Source organism: Crassostrea angulata, chromosome 5 (genome assembly GCF_025612915.1).
Source record: "Crassostrea angulata isolate pt1a10 chromosome 5, ASM2561291v2, whole genome shotgun sequence".
In the NCBI taxonomy this organism is placed as follows: Eukaryota; Metazoa; Mollusca; class Bivalvia; order Ostreida; family Ostreidae; genus Magallana; species Magallana angulata.
The window spans coordinates 44,476,948-44,500,263 of NC_069115.1; the positions used below are offsets into that span (position 1 = coordinate 44,476,948).

The window sequence follows — 23,316 nt, forward strand, 5'->3', positions numbered from 1 at the left end:
TTTCACATTTTCAACTTCTTCTCCAAAACCACTCATCCAATTTTAACGAAATTTGGCAGAAAGCATTATTATATAAAGGAGATTATAAATTGTAAAATTCAAAGGGCAATCCCTTTTTAAACGAGAAATAATCATGAAACTGTGAAAAAAGGGGGGGGGTATCTTTTAAAATCTTCTTCTCAAGAACCGCTGCTCCAATATTACAAATATTTATATGACAACTTCTATATATAAGGCAGATTCTAAATTGTAAAAATGGTGACCCTCAGTCTAATACTGGGACCCTTAGAAGGGTTCAGACTATGTGTTGTAAGCGTGTTCTGATCGTGTGTTCATTTATATAAGATCGGGCTCGTTATTCGGAATTACGAAACGGAAGCTCTTTGTTTGTACTAACTAACCGCCATTTTGAAGAAGATTTCAGACGTCAATTTTGACAAAAGAAAAGTTTGTGATTTGCCGGTTTAACTATAAAAGTAACGTTTTTAACGAAGAATGATATAAAGAATATTTTATGAAATAGTGGTAAATCGTACTTCCGAATTCAGCTCTACTGTAAACTATCAGCATAATCACCATGCCATTTGTTTTTACACAGCGTTTTCAAGATTCTTTTTTTTTATACTTAAAGCTATTTAATTTGTCATCGATTATTGGAATAATTGTTGCGTAATTTAATTGTAAAGTTTACCGATCGAATCAAACAAGTGCAACCACGACCTTGGTAAATATGAATGGTACTGATATCGGAGAACAATGTTACTACGATTTGTTTTTGCAATGAAAGATTAAAATCGGGGTTAGATGTTCTACAGACGTTTATATCATGTTGATGCTACATTTTGACAAGCATAAAATGAAATAAAAGAAATTGTTTTTGTTTTTCAATGTTTTGTTTATTAATTATAATTATTTATATTAATTATAATTAATTTGCATGACTGTATTGCATTTGGAGTAAACATAATTTTAATATTAAGCTGTGATAGCAGTCTAACAATTTTTACGATAAATTGGCAGGCCAATCAACATCAAAATTGTTACACTGATTTTTATGGACCCTTATTTTTAAAATATGAACTATAAAGAACAATATTTATTGTTATATTACTGGCGTGCGACCAGTTCTCGCCGAGTACCATTTCTCGCCGGGACATTGTGGCGTCATTTTATCAACACATAAAATTATATACGAAAACTGACGTCACAATATACTGGCGAGAAATGGTACTCGGCGAGAAATGGTCGCACTCCAGTAAGGTTCTCGGACACTGCTAAGGCAAGAAAAACAAATATGTGTGTTTCCTATTTCATCAGATTTTAAAATAGGGTAGGTAGTTTTTTTTTATGAGCTTTTCAGTTTTCCCCTTTCCTAGCATATGATTTTTCTATACATTAATAAAATGTATTTTACAGGTGGAGCAATTGTGAATAGTGACAACATGCGAAAGATAAAATTGTTATTATCTTCTTTTTATGTATTGTTTAATATATGGCAAAATCTTGAAATATATGAGTTTTACAATATTTATTAAGAGTTCACATCATAATAAACCCTTTCGAAAAAAAATGATGCAAGGACTATTGTTCAGGTGAGCGATTTGTGGCCCATGGGCCTCTTGTTTTACAACAATTCGATCATTTGATAAAAATTTTGTTTACTTATGCTTCAGTCTTGTTTTAAAAAAAATGCTTTTAAGATTGTTTCGTTTTATAGAAAACTGAAGTAATTCACTATTTTTTAATAATTCTCTTTACCTGTTATTCCGTCATAAACTATTCTAAAAACCGCAGCCACATATTTGATTTTAGCTTTATTCACACCCAGCATAAACAACACTTTCGTATACCTACAATATATGGCCATAAGTGAGTAAACAAAATTGCCGCCGTTATAAGACACCGGCGCCGCTTACCTGATTTATAAATAAAATATCTCAAAAAGTAACACAGTAACCTACCTCAAATTTGATATTTAGTTGCATGACCTTTAGACCTATTGTACACGTTTTGGAATGGATTCATAAAATTATTGAATGTAGTGCCGTGAAAGTTAACTTCATATTTCTTTCACTTTTTCAATCAGATCTCCTCTGGGTTTTTTCTGTTGTTTATTTCTCTTTGCAAACGGTTTTTAATTGTTTGCAATACGTTTTCTATAATAATAAGGTCCGGCGATTGGGACGGCCACTTTAGAGATTTGATATTGCTTTGCTCTTTTCGACGTTTTCCTTTTCGTTTGAAGTTTGTACGCGGGCATTGATTTCTTCGAATAAATAATCGTTGTTAGGGAAAAGCCAAGCTAAAACCGGCCAAAACTTTTCGTTTAAAATGTCGAAATATTTTCGGGAATTTATATTGCCCTCAGCTTGTGTGAATGTTCCGATCCCATTATGGGAAATATAACCCAAAACATGACAGAAAACGTACGGTTGCCTCCTAGCCCTAGCCAATTCGGTCGCCAGACTTCATCAGCTCTCCTCCAAACATATACTCAATTATTTTGGTCAACCACAACTTGTGTTTCGTCGCTAAAAATTACTCTCTCCCAGTGTCTATCCAAGGTCCATCCAAGTTTTGATCTACACTAATTTTTCCGACGACTTCTATTCTCTTTCCGAATCGTAAATGTTTTTGCAAAGTTTCCTTCTTGTATAGCCAGAAAAACGCAATCTTCTTCTAACAGTTCGACAAGAAACAGAAGAAAGTAATAATTGTTTGCTTCATTCGTTATTTCTGCTAAAGTTTGTCGTCTGTCCGTTCTAACACAACAAATTTTCCTGCCCCACCCCCCTTTCAACCGCTTTTCAAGGCGGTCCGCTTCGGGGTAAAATGTGCTTCTTCCCACACAAATGACATCTCGCACTAATATCCGTGCCAACGAGAGATATTAATATAAGTTGTAGAACTTGCTTATCAATCGTTGTAAAATAAATAAAGTTCAGACTAATGTTTCCACTTCGATTAGATTTACAAGAAACTTACAAATGCACGACTGACTTACTCCGGTAAGGTCAGCAATTTTATATTGACTGAATCCATCTTGACGTAAGGATATAAAGAACTGTTTCTGTGGTGTTGACATTTCTTTTCGTTTTTTGGCCATGTTTTAGCAGACGATGTTTACAGTCAAGAAAGGACAGGGACGTTTGACGTCATGTATAAATATAGATTAGCTTCTATTAAAAGGCTCTGATTCAATTTGTTTTCCTCTGACTATATCATTAAGAGCAAAACTTAAAAAAACAACTCAGACATTTGTAAAAATGAAAAATTTTATTTTGTTGACTCACATATGGCCATATACTGTAAAAAAAACTGATTGTTCGTTAGAACCAATTACTCTTACATATCGATATTGATTGTAAAATTAACCTTTCTAGTGTTGCTATTGTATTGCTTATACATGTATTGTCAATAAAGGTTGATCGCAAATCGAAAAAATTAGATATCTTAGTTGCAAATTTATATTTATTTTGGTGATCTATTTCCTAAAGAAAAACAATCAAAATAAATGCAAAACTGGAAAATGTTAAACAAAACAATGCTCAAAGGTTGCGTTGTATACCAGTGTAAATTTTATGAACAAACTATCATATTCCTTTTTGTTCTGAATGTAAATATAATACTATTATTTTTAAAAGGATAATTCAACTAATTTAAATACATTTTCTTTCAAAGTTGTGAATTTTAAAACTCATTCACAGATGCAGAAGCAACTGTTTATATTACAAATATAGAAAAAAAAGAAAAGATAGAAAATTTTGAACATTAAAAAAAAGGCATAAAGATAGATTTTTTTTTTACAATTGCATGTATTTTATTATATCATTACCATAGGTTTTCATTTGTGATATCTTCCCGGGGAGTGGTGAATCATGTTTTTCATCCAAGGCGAGAAGACGAAGAAGTGGTGGCAATCAAGAAAGGTCTTGCCTCCATTTTTGCAGCAAAATTACATGAGGAAGGAGAGGTAAATCATTTTTAAAAAGTACAAAAATACCAAAAGCATTATGGTGTATAATATTTTTTGCACTTTGTATTTTAATTATATTTTATGCATTTGTAAGAGTCCAAGGTAAGACTTACCTTACAACTCCTTCTAACGATCGCCATGACATAACTTCGTGCAGAAACAAAATAGTTTAAAAAAAATATTCGGAGTTTGATCTACCACTCTGATTATTGATATTCTATCTTTAAGGTTCCAGGTACAAATGATAGTAAAGGATTTACTTACAATGTGTCTGAACTTGGAGGCGAGGGTTTGTGTTCCTTATTGTACTATTTTGTGCTTTTATTACATTACATGTAAGCTAGCATTTTTGAAATATATCTCACATAGTATTTATGATTATTGATTCAAGTTAATCATTATTTTTAAACGATCATGTTGCAAATTGAAACAGGAGAGCATAACAGTACTTACATCGTGTCCTTGACAAAAGAGGGCGTAGAGTTCAAAAAGACAAGACATAATCATCCAGTTAAAAATGCAAAGGCTTCCTATTTGAAGGTAAACTAATAAAGTACATTCTTCGTGATTTGTCACTGAAACATGGATAAAAATTATCATAACTAATTTTTAAAACCAGTCTGCATAAAATTTATGATATATACATTGTACTTTAAATTGTTTAATTGTCCAAATCATTAAAACTATTTGATTGTTCTCTCAACATCAAATTGAATAAGAATGACACTTTAAAACATAGCGTTCAAAGAAGAATTGAGTGGTTTAAGATATCATTAAATGTCAGACTGATTAATATACTGAACTTTTTTATTTTAGCTCACTTGAGCTGAAAGCGAGCTTTTCTGATCACTTTTTGTCCGATGTCTGTCTGTCTGTCTGTCTGCATGTCCGTCGATCTGTAATCTTTTTATATTTTCGACTTTTACTCAAGAACCACTAGACCCATTTAAACCACACTTTGCTCAAAGCATAATTTGGTAAAAGGGATTTATCTTTATAAAAATGAAGGGCAACATCTTCATTTAAAGGGAGATAAAAAAAAAATTGAAAATATGTAGGTATTTTTTAAAAAAAATTCTGAAGAACCATTTACCAGAAAGGCTGTAACTTGTGTGGAAGCATCCTCAGGTATTGTTGATTCAAATCTGCACAGATCATAATCCCCGAAGGTAGGATGGGGTCACAATGGGGAATGAATTTTTACAAAGGATTATATACTGAAAAATCTTTAACAATCTTCTTAAAAAAATAGATATTGGCCAGAAAAGCTGTAACTTGTGTGGAATAATCCTTTGGCAGTGTATACCGAAGTTTGTGCAAATTATGAATTTAAAGAAAACGGTCGTGGCACAATTGAGTATAAGTTGTTTAAGATCTTATTGAGAACTCAAATGTCTGATATGTAATGTGGCCACAAAATCATCCTGTTACAAAAAAGGAATTAATACTTTACATAAAAAAATCTGAAGAAAATTTTTAAAAGGATCTATTCTATTACATTGCCCAGATACAATGTAATTGTATATGACCCCTTAAAGCTAATTTTATCAAGACTATTGTTGCTCAGGTGAGCGATGTGGCCCATGAACCTTTTGTATCTTATGCTGCGTAACAAACACATATTTTTGTTGCATGAAATATATATTTTTTTTTCAATTTAGACAATGGTATATCACGACTACCTTAGAACTATTCACAGTGTTCTTATAGAAGAGAATTTCACATCGCCCAAGACACCTCATGGGTAAACAAAGACATTTCATACATGTACATGATTCTGATTATTAAATAATTGGTTAAAGTCATTTGAATCAAATCTGATTTATCTATCATCAAGCCTGTCGGGCTTTATTGGATTTGTTCACCCCCGACCGCATTTGATCAGCTCATAATACTAAAAGATAAATATATTTTAAAATAGATTCAATCCTCTACATGGAATGAGAAAAGTGAAAGCTGTGAATGAATTTAGTACAACAGGTAAGTATTTTGATGTTCATAATTCAGAAGATTAAAGACGATAAAGTATATTTGGATCCAACATTTGTTAAATAAGTATTGATAGCTTTTAGATTTTTCTAATAGCTATAATATTCTGTTTAATAACAGAATATCCAAGTATGTCATACACCAGTCGGGGTAAACTGACCTTTATATCGAGACACGAGCACAAAAAAGAATGGTTGAAGCCAACTGAGCACTTAATGAAAGCGCCTATTGAAATTGGCAAAGTAAGATTACATGTACAAATATCTAACAAAATTGCAATTTTTTTCTTAAATTGGTAATAACATATTTAATTTTTTTTTACTTTTTCACAGGTGAAACATATTCCTAAACACCTCAATTTTACAGAAATTAGAAAAAACATTGCAACTAATCTTACTTGCATAGAAAACCAACCAGAACAAGGTAAACCAACATAGTTTGTGAATTTGACATCTTTTAATACCATACCCAATGTTATTGTCGATGTAAACTTATAAATGTGTTTGCCCGCTAAAATCGTTTTATAAATGCCGTTTTCGTGCAAAAATGAAACCAAATATATGGGCCACAGTTATCAGTGTTGATATTGTTCAGTAAGTTATCATGAATATATTTTATCAAAGTACCGGTATGTTTAAATTTTATTTGTAAGGTCACTGTAAATTAGGGAAATTTACATGATCGTTCAAAATTCACCTTGTACGCAGTTTTTATGCGATATTTGAATCCATCGTAGATGTGATCGCTAATATTACCACCCCCTGCCCTTGTATATTTTTTTAAATGGAGAAAGCTTATAACAATAGGTTCTCCTGGCACTGCAGTATGTTTTCTAAACATCGTAAATCAACTGAAGAAACTGCCAGATAAAGAGGTTGAAAGACTTGCTCATTTCTACTTCGATATCTTACAGACTACGTAAGTTTGAACAGTACAGTTTCATTTAGCCTGCAGCTTAATATGTAAAAAGCTATTTTATAACCTCCGAGGTTGTAACATAAATACTAAAATATTAGCATTTGCATGTTTTACGCATTACATTTAAAGTGTTATGAATAATTATACATGAAATTAATAAATATTTCAGGACCGACAAGTATAAAAAGGCAAAAGAAAATATGGTTGATGCCTTTGGAGCAATGAGTACAGATTTGTCTGAGAGAATATTAGCTGAAAAGATTATGTTAAGTTCTTCTCCTGATGCTAATCTTGTCAAAAGGATTTTGACTCATGTTGCAACAAACGATAAAATCCCATCTGAGGTAAGATTTGTTAGTAACAAGAAGTAAAATAATAACATTTATTTTACTTTGTTCTCTCTAATCCCTATACAAAAATAAAATTAGGTAGATATTATGAAAATATGACATTTTCGAATCTGATTCAGGTGATTATTCAAATTGAAATCGATGGCAAAGTACCTATTAACAATGAATTTTAAGAATGAAAACAAAAGTTATGAATTCAAGTCATTTGGTGCAGCGGGTTTTCCCCCCGAGACAGTTAGATTTGCTTTTTGTTTCATGCGATTTTAGTTTGTTGTTTCGATAGCCAATATACAGTATATAACAGAAGAAGTTACTGATAAAAAAATTAAAAGAAAAAAATTGGGCGGACAAAGTAAAGATATGTTCATATTAATTACACGTGATATGGTATTTTCTTTCACGGTTCTATATCATTTCAACTCTACATACATACTGTATTCTAAAAAGAGTCTTTTAATTCGTCAAGCTAACTCGAAAATGGCTGATCTTTTTAAAACACAATTTTCTATATGCTTAAAAGAAATGTAAGTCAATGGATTGAACTATACAACCCATTGTCAAAAGAAAAATACTTATTTAGCTCACCTGAGCTGAAAGTTCAAGTGAGCTATTCTGATCACATTTTGGTCTGTCGGTCGTCTACCCGTCTGTCTGTCTATCCGTCTGCAAACTTTTCACATTTTCAATATCTCCTCATGAACCATTTAGCCAGTGTCAACCAAACTTAGCACAAAGCATTTTTAGTCTAAGGGGATTCAAAGTTGTGAAAATTAAGGACCACACCCTTTTACAAGGGTGATAAGTACGAATTATGAAAATTTTTCAAAAATCTTCTTCTCAAGAACTATAAGGCCAGGAAAGCTGAAACTTGTGTAGGAGCATCCTCAGGTAGTGTATATTCAAAGTTGTGAAAATCATGACTCCCGGGGTAGGGTGAGGCCACAATGGGGGGGGGGGGTTGAATTTTAACATAGGAATATATAGAGTAAATCTTTAAAAATCTTCTTCTCAAGAACCATTTGGCCAGGAAAGCCGAAACATGTGTGGTAGCATCCTTAAGCAGTGTAAATTCAAAGTTGTGAAAATCATGACCCCCGGGGGTAGGATGGGGCTACAATGGGGGTTGAATTTTAACCTAGGAATATATAGAGTAAATATTTAAAAGTCTACTTCTCAAGAAACATAAGGCCAGAAAAGCTGAAACTTGTGTGGTAGCATCCCTAGATAGTGTATATTCAAAGTTGTGAAAATCATGACCCTTGAGGGTAGGGTGGGGCCACAATGAGGTGTCAACTTATTACATATGGATATATAGAGTAAATCTTAAAAACATTACTTCTCAGAAACCATTAGGCCAGGAGATGTTAAACTTGTGTAAAAGCATCCTCGAATAGTGTAGAATTAAAGTTGTGAAAATTATGACCCTCGGAGATGAGGCGGGGCCACAATGGGGGGGGGGCGAATTTTTACATAGGAATATTTAAAGTAAATCTTTAAAATTCCTCTTCTCAAAAACTATTTGGCCAGGAAAGCTGAAACTTGTGTGGAAGCATTGTCAGGTAGTCAAAATTTAAGTTTATTCAAACCATGATCTCTGAGGGTAGGATGGGGTCACAGCGGGGGGGGGGGGGACAATTTTTTTCATAGGAATATATATAAATATCGCTAAATCTTTTTCCAAAAAAAAACATTTGCCTGGAAAAGCTGTAACTTTAGTGAAAGCAACTTCAGATTTGTTCGATTTAAATCTTTCGGAGTAAGGTTTGGCCATATTGGGGATCCAGCTGTACAAAAGAATTCGCCAAACTAAAATGTTATCATATATGCTTTTACTTATATGCAAGCATTTTTACATATTGCTGATTCTTTAAAATTGTTTAACCATTGGCCTCTGGACGATTATTGGGCCTTACAAGGGGTTTAGATTTTGGTGTAGGTTTATATCCCGTATATAAACAATTCTTTAGTATCTTTTTGAGAACTGCAATGCTGAATGTGATATGACTATAAAATCTATAACTATAAAGATAATTTTTTATATAGGATCTACATCCTATCCTGAACGCATCGTTCAGATATTTTGTTATATGACACCATGAAGCTAATCTTATCAAGTCCATTGTGCTCAGGTGAGCGATGTGGCCCATGGACCTCTTGTCTTTTTTATCGCTGCATCTACTTGTAGTTCTGCAGTCTTAAAGTTTGCTTAAAGTTGTTGAAGAAAGTGAACTCTGCACGAGAATCAACATCCATCACCAAATTATTAAGACCAAAAAACTAAAAAAAAATGTCTGTAAACATCTCAATATTATTATTCACTAATGTGAAGAAAAATGTTAATTAACAGAAAGAAACTTTGGACAACAAGACATATATGCCAGATGTCATACGTCATTAATAAACTGACTTCCTCAAAATGAAAGTTTCATTATCTAATAATCTGTAAGTCCGTGTTAGCGGATTATGTTAAGAAATTTAGAACTAGATAAAGGATTGTGTAAATTTCAATCATGCTAGTTTCTTAATGAATTACAATAAATATGTTTTAAAGAAATACAGGCGACAACTGTGTTGATGTAAATATATATCAATGTGTGTATCAAATAGTCTAATAGTACATACGAAATATGAAGGGTGACAATGTACGAACATATTTTTCTTCAAAGAGATCATACCAGTAAAAAAATTGTATTTGAGAGAAAAAGATTTTATTTTTCCACCTTGTCTCAAAGTATGTTATTTAACAATCTAAACGTAAGAAATATATTTACAAATGTTTAATATCTTAAAAGATGTCTATGTATTTTTAGATAATGATGAAAGCATTAGAAGATGCAGTTTTTCACCAAGAAAAATATCCTGCAGCATTTTACGCCAAAGATACTCACAGTCGATGTATGCTTGCACTTGGAGCTGTCAGTCACAAGCTGATGAAAGAAGGGAAAGCAGAAAAAGCCAGAAAAATTATTAATAAAATACATGCAAATCTAGGATTACATGGTCAGTTAATAATTCACATTAATTCATTTTATGTCTGAAGTTATTTTGATTAGCGTTTAATGAAATATTGAGTTTGTATCTCTTAAAATTAAGTCGTAAGAGCTCATGATAATGTTTTATAAAAATTAGTTTGTGAAGTTTATTTTTTTTTTATCTTGTATTTCCTTGTATAGACTAGAAATATGTGGGTTTAGTATGTATCATACATGTATATGCATTGCACCTGCAATATAAAAGATGCGTCATTGGTGTTAAACTAATTATAATGTTGAACTTATAAACTTGCAAAATCATTGACGGGGTAAGGTTTCGTAATATTTTGACAAATGTATGTTTCGAAGAAACGAAAACACTGAAAAAATATAATCTTTCACAATTTTTTCTTACATGTGTGTAAATATAGCAAAAAAGGGTGAAGTATTGAGCTGTTCGTTTTGAGTTCGAACAAATATGGGGCTTTTCAGTTCTTACATATTTAGGGGGCTTATGACGAATTTGTGGTATTATTCGATCAGTTTAAATTAGGTCATTAATTAATTTTCAAGTATATATAGATTCAGCAACAACTACAGGGAAAATGCATAATGCATCAATGTCTCCGAGGCTACTTGTCGTTCGGTACTTATTCATTCATGAGAAGTACCACATGTCATTAAGAGTTATGTGATTAGTGCTCTATGTTAACAATGACTCTAGTGATTTAACTTCTGTTGTAAACATCGTATATCATAAGGGGTATATTAGCAGGATGTTGCATATGGGGCCTTTGTATTTATTTAGAAAAAAACCTGACTACTTCATGTCCTCAGGGTTAACTTTGAAATATAATTAATTTAAATCTTGACCAATCACTTATGGTTTTTCTCTAGAAGCAAACAATCTATTATGTATCGATTGTCCCTTGTAACCAATACATTGTAAATTGGTATAACCTTTTAACCTGATATTTTTAACCTGTTCATCTTTATGAAATGTAGACAATAATGATATGTTTAACTCATATGAAAGAATATATTTACAAAAAAGTACGTGATATCATTTAACTTTGTAATATTTACTAACACGACTTTTTATGTTTTCATCCTTTTTATTTTAGACCCATGGGAATATAGAGTAAAAAGAGCTGCAATGACGACTAGGGAAAAAGAGGAATATGATCTTAATAAAGTTATTTTACTGGAAACGTTGGGGAATGCCAGACTAGACGAATCTTATGACTTCATTCTTTCTCATATCAACAGCACAAACTCGCCATGGATAAAAAGAGCGGGATGTCATGCTCTTCGGCATTTTGACCATGAACATGTAATTAAATTACACATATGCACATTTTTTTAATTTGTTTAACGAGAAAAAGATCATAAATAAACAACTGTTGATTACTTAATGTTAGTAATTTATATACTTTAAGTTATTAATGAGTAAATATGACTTATCTATTTAATATCAAATGCAAACACAGGCTGCAAACACCTTACTGTATGCAGCTCTGTATGATGAGGACCAGTCTGTAAGATATGAAGCCTCTCTCCTGTACATGGCACACCCCAAAGGGAAGATGATTGCCCCTATGAATGTTAGGTAACATACTGCTTACATCACACTAATTTTTGTTTTTTACAGTTGTGAATTTATCATAACCTTGAAACAGTAATTTCTGACACCAAACACGGGCAGTTTCGCATTGTCATTCTGCTGTAGTCGTTAATGTTGTTAAATGTACATTCTTTTAAATCTGCCTCGCTTCTAAAACTAAAAAGGGCGACTTGAATTTATGATGTCAATGCACTATGATTCAATGCACTGGGGCTTGTGCAGGATCAAACGTAAAACGGTTTAAAAACTGCAAATTAATACATTCATGTTGTGAAGGCAGTGCTATACATGCCGTAAAGTGAATATGCACTGATCTCTAACTTCATGTTAAAAACACTGAACTCATTTACAACCTAATACATTTATATATAGCTCTTTTGGTGGCATAGCTCGGTATTGCGTCAATAATTTACCATTCATGCACACACCTGTGCATGCAAGATAAATGAAACTCTGCATTGATGGCAGAAATATGATACAAAAGGACCTTTGACTTCGACTAGCAAATAAAATAGAATTACAAACTGCTTTGACCGAAAAACAGACAAAACCTCTTTTTAACAAATACAAATTATTTCTCGGGCCTTGTTTTAGAGTTATGAATACACCTTTTTCCATATATTTCCAAATGACTTTTAAAGGGAGACAACTGTGTTCGACAACTATACAATGATGGAATACCCATACGATAATGGTGTAGATGTAATAGGTTTAACTTCAAGCCACCAGAGATCTCGTAGAAGTGTTTGGGATGGACTAAAATTTAGACTTGAAGCTCCAAGCGTTGATTGGAGAAAGCATATTGGAACAACAGACATAGGAGCGTCTTTTGGAGTTATTATGATGAACCTTTTAGATTTAGCAATTGGTAAATATAACACCAACTGGTTAAATGATAAGAATTACTTCTTACATTAACTAACCAACTAGTCACACAAAATTCCAAATAGAAAATACATATATATATATATATATATATATATATATATATGAATGATGGCTGTTGAATATAAACACTACACATGTTCTTGTTAACATTCTTTGTAAATTTATCACTTTTTTATTTTAGCTCCAACGCAAGGTCATCTGAAAGTACGAGTACATGATGAAGCTTATGCTAGAGTCCATGTTGGGATACTTGGTGTTAATTTTGACTTCTTTGTTGCTAGAGTTTGCTTCAAAGGTGGAACTGAATACAACATCAATATTTTACAGGTAGCGTTGGTTGGTTACGTTTTCTAAACCTTTCTGCCACTCTCTTCCAGAAAAGGATACCATTTAAAATATTTTTTTTACATTTTTCTCCACATTTTAAAATCAATTTCTAAAATCTAAATAAATGTTTTCTCATTGATTATATCTGCAATTTATAATTATAAATGCCTGTATGCGGACAAATATACTTTTAATTTGTAGATAATAAACATTATTTAACATGCGCAGCTTTTCCTATAGGGAAAGCCTCTGTTGAAATGCTGAATTTGAAGCAATCTGATAGGCTTAAATATTGCGTTATTTTTGTTTTGTCGGTCTACAAAATGTACAGTCTGTGTCTTGACGAATTTTCCTCCCGCCTTCTTTTTCATAATATGTTCTTTAAGAGTGCTGCATAATAACCCACCACCCAATTTTTTACAACATTTTTCTTTAGGATTGTTGCATTATGTGTTCTGCATAAAGCTAGGAGCTAGTCAATTTTATGATATCCATGGTTCAAAGTGCTTGCCATAGGCCTATTTCCCCACATTCTACCATCAGTTTGTATTATAAATAATTTACTTAGGTGTTTTGATGCATAGTTTACCTTGTATAGCATTCTGTTTTACATATTGTACATGATAGTTTTAACATGTGTTTTTTTAAAGTTTACAGTATTTTGATTTTTGTTCTACTCAAATTCCTGGTATGACTATACATGATGTACATTAAAGTTTATATGTTTTGATCAGGATATAATGATATTCTGAACAATAAAATTTTCAATGCGTTTGTGCAAACGCACAATGAAAAATAAACTAAATAGAACAATATTCTCCTTATTCATGATTTTGGCGAATTTAAACACAATTTGCGTATCTTACTCTACATGTATACATCATAATTTTTCAGGGTAACGAGATGAAAAAGATTATTGATATGGCCAGTAATTTCTCTAAAAAGTTGAAAGAAATCGTGGAGGGTATTATAGCAGGTGTCGACCTTTTCAGAAGACTTATAAGTGGAAATATCAGTTTGAAAAAGATTGTCGACGATTTAGTTATGGCAGTTACTTCAATCCCACAAAAGGTTAGTCCATTTAGAACTTTCGTCAAATGAACAAGTGTCATTCAGTCACTTTGAAGTCGGGAATGGTGACTGAATGACAGATGTATAAAATTCCGCGCCGTTTGGTTATCTCTCAGGTAAGTTTCAACCGACTACATGGATATTGTTTATCCTGTGTTTAAATTAGATTTTACTATAATGAACTGAGATTTTTATAGTCCCCTACCGGTTTTCACCAGAGGTGACTATAGCTTTCCTCTGCGTCCGTCAGTCCATCTGTCCGTCCGTCCGTCCGTCCGTCTGTCCGTCCGTCTGTCTGTCACACTTCAGTTTTCAACACTTTTTTTCTTTATGCGTTTGAGGAATAATATGAAATTTGTTGAACAGCTTCAAAATGTCAAACTACAGATCAAGTTTACAGTTTTGTAGCGTCTGATTGACATATTTTCGAGAAAATTAATTTTTTATATTCCAATTTTTTAATGTTCGGGTTCGATATTCTGGATAACAGTGCATTGTTTTCACAATTTCCACAAACTGGTAGGGGACATGTATTGCTTATGCAATACTCTCAGAATGCTTGTTATTTATAAAGCATACATGTTTTACATGTACGACATCAGGTAAAGTTTTTTGATCACCTATTCTTCGTCGTTTATCATGTTATGAATAAATGCATGTGTGCTATCCTTTATAAGATTTGCTCCTTTTTTCGAAACTATCGAATTTGACACTAATATGTTTACATTAGAAGGATGAACATAATATATGTGTAGGTGAATTAAACCCTTCTAAAAAACAAAAATATATCAATGGTTCGCAAACGTAAGCATGTTACATATTTTGTATAAATAAGCAGCAAAAAATATGAGATATTTCGTGTCTTCATTCATGTATCTTTTGACTTGAAATTTAGCAAATGAACACTATAATGTACATGTATTTATGCAGGTATCAAACTTGGTGGAAAAAGCGTCTCAAGCATTGGCTGTAATAGGACAGTATGATCCCGAAGATTTGCCTCCTGAGTTCAAAGCAACCATAAACTTTGTCCATAAAGTTTCCAAACTGTTTAGTGACATAAAAGTGGATGTAATGGGGTTTGTCAATGTAAGAGAATAATTGTATGAATCTTTTTGTTTTAGTAAGATTTTTTAAAGACACTTTAATTATATATTGTTTCTGATAACAAAGGTTTATTTTTTATCGAAGTTTAGTGCATTTACCGGAATATTTTGCATGCAGGGTATAAAATGTGTTGATTCGCATAGATTTTTGTCTCCGCATTGCATCCTGGGAAAAACTGTCAAATTACAAAAATCATTGTCTGGGGAATATGAAAATCAAACAATCAAATTAAAATGAAATCATGTAGGATCAAAACAGATATCATAATTTGATTAAAGAAAAGATAGGAAGATTTTCAAAACCACTAAGAAAAGGGATTTGCGAAAGTTTACATAATATTGTAGAATATAACTTTAGAGGGAGACATTACAAGATGGATTTATTTTAATCTAAGGAGACAAATACTAAAGAAATAGTAGGACCTTAAAAACTAATTTTCTTACTTGAAATAAAAGGAGTTGCTTTTGTCCAAATAAATATACCTTCTTTCGTTTAGGTTAAAAAAAATAGTGCCATTTTTTCCATTCTCGACCGTAGACAAACTTGATTACAGTTTGACCATTTCAATTTTAAATATATCAATGCTAGTATTAACGATCTATAACTCTTTTGTTTAAAGCAATAATCATCAAGAACATCATGATGTGCAGCTAAAACATTTATAACCGTACCGATTCTATTTATTAATATGTGTGGTTTAATCGTTATTTATACGTGTTCCTTCGGAAATTTAAGGAAACGGTAATCGATCGAGCACTTTGTGGTTTTTTATGAAATGAACCTATAATCATGTATATATGATTGTATGTTATTATCTATTTTTTTTAATTTATTTACAGGCGGTTGAGCAGTCCATTAATGTTGTGATACCTCATCAAGTGAACGCAATATATGAGAGTATTAAAGATATTATCAATGGGTTTTCAAAGATTTTGAAAAATCCCAAAGAAGCCCTTGGAAATATCGGGAAAGGGGTGTTCACGTATGAAACTGATTTTGTATTCATAGGTTCTTCTATGCTTGGTTATGGTAAAATGCAACCTAGCTAAATTTAAATTTGAAACAGAATATTTTAGAAAAAGTTTAATATCTTTAAATGTCTGTCGTTTTATTGATCTATGATTATAATTCATAATCAGTCATCGTTCGTCAATTTTTATCTTACAACTATCATGATCGTTTGCATGTACTTATGATTATAATTTAGAAAAAGTTTTACATAAGAAATTGATAATGATATTATGAACACAATTATGGCGATCAACAGTTCAGAAGTTTATTTCTACATGTATAATGTGATATTATAAATGTTAAACTGTTCAGACCTAAAATATTAGGGCTAATTGGCCTTTATAAAATATACCAGGCTTGGGGACGAATTACATTGTAAAGTAATACATTGCATTTCCATTATTTCATGAATTTGTGCATTAAATTATCATTACCATTACTTGATTTTTTTTTAAAGTAATGCATTACATTACCATTGCATGAGTAATAATGCATTACCATTACCATTACTTTGTGAAAAGTCAAAATATGTTTAAAAAAAGGAAAGCTAAATAAAAAGTTTTTGCTATTGTTTCAAATATAGAACTCTCTTTAACATATCTTCAGGTTCCTGTTCAGTATCAAGTTCAAATTTAATGACTTAATTTACAAGATTTATTCTCTTTTTGCTCAAAATATAATCATTATATGGCATTATGAACAACATATCACATACGTAAATTGATATTTATAGACTTTGACATGGTACAATGTCAGGTATAAAATAAAGACACAGAAGTACATGCATAACAGAACACAAGCTATGGAATAACGTTGCGGTTATTTAAAGCTAAAAAGAGATATTTATTTAGATTACATATACCTTTGAAATTTTTGACGTTTAATTGTATTAATTTATAAACAGATGGTTTTCCCAGTAATATTTCTTAATATATTTTAATTGGCTTACTTTATACTGCGCGTGAGGTCACTTTAAGACGAAAGATTGTTGTTGCACTATATGATCATCGAAGTTTCAGCGGGTTTATCTTTTAACTGCATCCTGTCAGGTTTGAAAATCTTCCCAGCTAAATTGAATACACGTTCTATAGAAGCAGTCGAAGATTGGACTGAAAGATTGGTTGGCAATCTTTATCTTAGGATATATTGAGTGGAAAAATACATGAATCTTGTAGTTTCTTTAAGTCCAAACTACATGTACTTAATACACAACAGAGAGAGAGAGAGAGAGAGAGAGAGAGAGAGTAAAATTATTTTCAAATGGCTTAAAAAATTGAAATTGATTTTGATTTCATCATGGATGGCCAGTGTATTTATATTGTTTTAAGGGTGCATGTCTGTCCTCTATTCTATTGGAACATAGCCAAAGGAAGGAGATTGGGGTGTTTAGCACTTCTGAAAACAATAGATTGTTTCGATACTTAGATTATCCTGGGGGCATAGTGTGTTGTTGATATTCTTTATTGAAGTGCAAACTAATTGGAGAAAATTTTCAAAGTGATTTCAAACTCTTAATAAAAACACCCTTAAAATGTAAGAAAAAATTGTTTTGTTATATATTATTATTAACAATTTAAAAATGATTTTTTTTTTTTGTATCTTTTTTAATAATACAACTAAAGCATTTTTTTAAGAATTATTTCTTCTCTCTTTAGAATAATTTTAATTAAATACAATTTCAGTTATTCATTTATTCATCACATTTTGTTAAAAGTAAACATAAGCATAGTAATGCAAAGTAATGCCATGTAATGCCAGCATTACACTGGATTTTGGAAATTAATGCATTATATTACCTTGACTTATAATGCTTAATTTGAGGCATTACACATTACTAGCTTTACTTTAAAAACATGTAATGCATTGCAATGCATTACCATTACATTTAGCATTACCCCAAGCCTGGAATATACACAATCAAAACGTATTTATCATTAATTTACACAGTGAATTATTTTGTATAAGAATGATAAAATTCATCAATTGTAAATGAATTATCTTTACCCTTTGATTGATGGCTTCGTTTTCCTGATTGTCAAGTGACCTTTAAGTATTATGAATTTATTTTTTTCACAACATAATAACTAAGAGGAACTTTACCCTAAAACAATCTTTTGTACAATTTTCTTTATCTAAAAATAATGTTTCATATAGTTTAGTACTAGTTGTAATTTTTATTTTTAATTTTTTTTTTGGGGGGGGGGGGGCATTTTAATTCAATTATGGAAAATGTTCAAATCAAATCATAACTAATTTATTTTTTTATATCTTTACAGCATTTACACATCCATAGTTATCGTGATTGAACAAAAACAGAAAATACAAGAAGCGTGCTTTTTCTTACGAGGTAATTTTTAAAGAATTTTTAGAAAAAGAAGATTTATTGGTTAATAAATTCAACAACTCTCGTACGCCTATATCTTTTTTCAATTGAAAATTCATTTTACTTTTCGTCACAAATGTCAGTTATACTCAACATTTAAATCCTTTGCATTTTTTTATCAATTAGGCAACATTTGAGGCATAAACTTGATAAACCCGCAAACAGTGTAATTCTTAAAGAAAAAATATAATATATTATACAGTTCCATATGAACTTGGTCTTAGAAAATATTATCGCTTACCAAAAAATTGTATATTCTGATGGAACTTTTAAATGATTGTTTAATGCTTATAGTTACGTATAAGAACGGCAAAACACGTTGAATTATTAACATATCTGAGTTTTGAGTATAAAATATTTAAACTGTAAAACAATAAACGCGTGTGGTATTCGTTGTAGTTTCACACAGTAATAAACGTTATGTGCTACATCCTGCTCATCTTCGCTAGCCAAGGGTTTTCGGTCCACTTTGCTCCCCATAAACCCTTGGCGGATTTCATTACGAAAACTCGGTGACAAGCTCCGTTTTATGATTGGCTGCAGCTGCGAGTAGCTGATCCAATCGCAGTGCTTGTAAATATAAACTTTAAAAGAAAACACATGTGTGATCTTTGGTAAAACATTCGGTGTTTTTAAGAAGTTGGGACACAGGTTCTCGAGTACAGTGCCTCTCCAACGAAGGTCTAACCAGATCGCTTTAAAAATTTATATTTTTTACTGGGATTGAACATAGTTCTACAAACTTGTCAAGGCTCGCGTGATAGCATGGGATGTAAACATGACGAATGTAGAAGTTGCATATCCCGTTAGTATATACGTTCCTGCTTATGATTATTGCTTTTTAGGGTTCAATGAGCTGTGTTTTATTTAATTTCATTGGTCCGCAATATCAAGACAACGATACCTGGTTTATGACATGAAAGCTTTCATATAAATCGGCGACTTTTTCACTCCCGGTACAGGGCATTACAAAACACTGTGAATAAACACAGGCACGTAGCATCGTTTTTGAAAGTGGGGGGGGGGCAGACCCATCCAAAAATTCTTGACAAGCAAAAAAAAAAAAAGGAAAATTAAAGTTTTCAAAAAATCTCCAAAATCCTAATTCGTGGGGGGGGGGGGGGGTACTAAACTATGCTTTCAAAAAAAAAAATCTTCCGTACCAAAATTTTTTTTCCCTCCAAAAAAGGAAGGGGGAAGAGAGGTAACTTCAATTTCACTCCTCATTTCCTTATTTTCATATCAATTTTTTACTTCCTTCCACAAAAGTGGGGGGGGGGGCAACTCCATTAAAATTCATTTTTTTATATGTAAGTTTTAAAAAATTTGTTGCTGCGCCCCTGGCCCCCCTGATGCTACGTGCCTGAAATATACATGTACCGTCCTTTCCCTAGGTTATAACTTAATTCGTATTAATAACATCGTTAATAATGTTCCGATATTCGGTATTCAACATGTTTTCAAGTTGTATTAATGTCATGATGTGTATATCACCCGTTGTTTTATTCGATTAAAATGTAAAAATACAAGGGAAGCAACTCAAGTTTCTCGCTAGATGGCGCCACCACATCACCGAGTTTTCGTAATGAAATCCGTCAAGGGTTTATGGGTAGCAAAGTGGACCGAAAACCCTTGGCTAGCGAAGATTACGAATTTTGAATAAAAATTACCGATAAGAAAATTGCATTTCATATAGCTTGAAATGAACCATAATGCTTTGTTTATAAAGAATGTTATTTTCACTGTCCCTTCGCATTTGAGGGTTTTAGTTTTTTAATAACATCAAAACTGCAATTTCTATAGCTTTAATTACAATCTAAGAAGTGGATACCATTGTGTAATCTCTTTTTATTTTAATTCACATGTAACAAATGAAGATTAGATGAAACCAGTTTAATATTGTTACAATACTAAATCTGCTAATATGCTGAGCTAAAGATCAGAAAGTCATGATAATCGTCACATTTGTAATTTTCAGATGAAAAACCCTATTGGTTTGATGTTGAACGGCTGTTGGTTGAATACCAGCCTTTGGCTGAAGAAGCTTTTGCAAGCTTAAAAAATGTTGGAAATAAATGGACGCATGAAAAAATAGAAGCATCAGAGGACATAGTAAAAAAATTTACAAAGGGCAAAATGACGCTGGTAAGATGCCTTTACTCAGATTATATTTCTTTGAAAACACTCATACTTCGTGTTGCGTTTAAATAATACACAAGCAACCACTTTTATGTACAGAATGATCTTCGACAAGAGGCAGTACAATCACTGGAAACTGTCCAGGCACTCTTGATGGATCCCTTCAATAATATTTTAGGACTAGCAGATAACTTTGTGAAGCAATATTCCATCTTTTTTGGACTGATAAATAAGATTAAAGATGCCTATACTACATTAAAAGAGGGGTAATAAACATTTTCTTTAAAAATAATATATGTATTTGCCATTAAATGAATACGCAGCAATTTTCTTCTAAACCTATGTAACAATATTGTCAAGTCCATTAAGTAAACGATAACAAAATAACCGCGCAGTAACAATAAAGCCGTAAAACCGAATTGTATTTGACTGAACATGTCATTTGATACCTTAAAGATATGATACAGCAAGAGGAATAATTGATGCTATATTTGGACCAAAAGCTCACAAAGACTTTCCTCGAAATTTTCGATTGAAAGGAGGTGGATGTGACAGCGGATTTTATCCAGCATCCCTTGGAGGGGATCGCAGTGAATACAAACATACAGGAATTGATTTGTTGGTAGAAAAAGGAGACCAGGTACATTCCCTTCCCTTCAAAAAAATGTGAATAAGTTGTATTAACCAACTTATTAGGGCAAATTTTGTAAGGAAACAATATCCAGCATGTAAGCAAATACTGTTAGGATTGACCAAGCCCATTTTGCATTCATTATGCAAGACATTGTTTATCATAAAAGTTTCTCTAATATTGAAAACAATAAGATAAATCGGTATTATGTTTTAATTACATTTCATCCTCTGTCACAATTGTGTGCTCACGAGATGAACGATTAGTATTTAACGTACTATATGTTATAGATAATAAGAACTAAATGTAAGCTTCAAAAAGCTTGTTCGCATGTTGTCCAGTATGTCCATGTATTCATGTGTGTTTCACATATTTTTTTGGTACATTTTAATGCTTTCTATCTTAATGAACTACGGAGTTCAAATTAACTTTTCGATGGGCGGAATGTGGCCCACATTTGAATTACACAATAAACATAAATAAAATAGTTAAACAAGAAGTTATACCAAAGATCAGTGCAGACTACATCCTTATATTAAGCTGTAGCTTAGTTTATATTTCATTCATGTTTGTTAGAAAATTGAATCAAAGTATACATTTGTATGTTTATTAATACTGGGGCGTTGTAATTTCCTGTATCGCTTTGAATTTGTCGGTTTTGCAAGCTACGGTAACATGACATATAACCTAAAACACAATTTGACTACAATGATGTCCTGCAATGTTTTTGGGTTTTTTTCTTCAAATTATAGTTTTGGATTTTACTTTTAAGAAAGAAGCTCAGGTGAACAACTATAGCTATCTAAAACAGTTGCCAAATAATACCCATTTTTGATATAATACGTTTTAAGATTTAGTTTAAAAATTGTTCAGTAATATTGCATACTTTTAGTATGTGTTGATTTCATAAAAAAAATGATTTATATGCGCATAGACCTGTATTGCTTCTATTATTAAAACATTAAAAATCCTTTGCTTTGTACTTTTTGTCCAGCTTGTTGCTCCGTTTGCTGGTTCTATAACTGTGGATCCTACAAACTCACACACTGTTATCATTGGTTCTGAAGGAGGTTCCTTGAGAGGAATCACAGTATACATAACCAACATTGAACCCAATTCCACAATTGACACAGATGAAGGCAGATCAGTGAGTTTATTTATTCTCTAGATATCTTCCTGTAGTAAACATTTGCCATTTCTTTTAATCTCCATCTCTCTATTTTGCAATATTGTGATATTCGGTTGAAGTGCTCAAGTTATAAAAAGACGCATTGAACAAAAAGACAAGTCATGTAATTGCTACAAACGTCTTTATCAAATCGTATTTCATCACTTTGGCTAATGCACACCTAAATACATCTAAATAAGATTGATATATATCACTTGCACATCTATACCTATGTAAATTGAATAATTTTTTATCAAGATAAACAATGGTATCTCAAACTAAAGTAGTGTCGTCTCCTTTGTCACAGTTGTTTATTTGTTTGAATTGTAACCAAACTAACGTAATAAGATGACTTCGTAATCATCCTTTATTTCAACATATACTATTTAAATCACTTTCAGTCAAGAAAAGAGAAACTTTGTTTAATCTTTGTCGTTTAAGCAATACCTAACAATGTATTCTTAACAAGTTATTTACATAAAAGGCACATGTGCAATCTCAAATAAATTGTATTTACTCTCTAAAATGTCTGTCAGAAATACGAAAGAAAATCCCAACACACTCCTTTACACTATGCTCCATGAGAATAATCTTTATTGTTCAATCAAATGATATCTAATGCATGCTTAGTCGAAGGTAATCGCACTTTTTCAAATCAACTCTGTATTCTAAATGTAACGTTTAAAAAGCCTTCGTAAAACAAAAAAAATACGTTATCTTTATTTCTTCAAAATGTTGACGGTATGCAGTTGATTTTCTCCC

At 31.8% G+C, this 23,316-nt stretch overlaps 1 protein-coding gene across 1 annotated transcript in view; it reads left to right on the plus strand.

Annotated features, from left to right (window-relative positions):
- Positions 1 to 23,316, plus strand: part of LOC128183252 (uncharacterized) — a 181,761-nt gene that overhangs the window by 17,619 nt on the left and 140,826 nt on the right. Inside the window, exons 4-25 of the mRNA XM_052852197.1 lie at positions 3,841 to 3,973; positions 4,205 to 4,265; positions 4,410 to 4,516; positions 5,638 to 5,720; positions 5,898 to 5,956; positions 6,086 to 6,207; positions 6,298 to 6,388; positions 6,772 to 6,883; positions 7,053 to 7,227; positions 10,044 to 10,233; positions 11,330 to 11,538; positions 11,696 to 11,814; positions 12,471 to 12,697; positions 12,899 to 13,044; positions 13,939 to 14,115; positions 15,046 to 15,204; positions 16,062 to 16,204; positions 18,510 to 18,580; positions 20,595 to 20,761; positions 20,855 to 21,021; positions 21,212 to 21,395; positions 22,381 to 22,533. Coding sequence (XP_052708157.1) covers positions 3,841 to 3,973; positions 4,205 to 4,265; positions 4,410 to 4,516; positions 5,638 to 5,720; positions 5,898 to 5,956; positions 6,086 to 6,207; positions 6,298 to 6,388; positions 6,772 to 6,883; positions 7,053 to 7,227; positions 10,044 to 10,233; positions 11,330 to 11,538; positions 11,696 to 11,814; positions 12,471 to 12,697; positions 12,899 to 13,044; positions 13,939 to 14,115; positions 15,046 to 15,204; positions 16,062 to 16,204; positions 18,510 to 18,580; positions 20,595 to 20,761; positions 20,855 to 21,021; positions 21,212 to 21,395; positions 22,381 to 22,533 — 3,055 coding nt within the window. The remainder of the gene's footprint in view (positions 1 to 3,840; positions 3,974 to 4,204; positions 4,266 to 4,409; positions 4,517 to 5,637; positions 5,721 to 5,897; positions 5,957 to 6,085; positions 6,208 to 6,297; positions 6,389 to 6,771; positions 6,884 to 7,052; positions 7,228 to 10,043; positions 10,234 to 11,329; positions 11,539 to 11,695; positions 11,815 to 12,470; positions 12,698 to 12,898; positions 13,045 to 13,938; positions 14,116 to 15,045; positions 15,205 to 16,061; positions 16,205 to 18,509; positions 18,581 to 20,594; positions 20,762 to 20,854; positions 21,022 to 21,211; positions 21,396 to 22,380; positions 22,534 to 23,316) is intronic.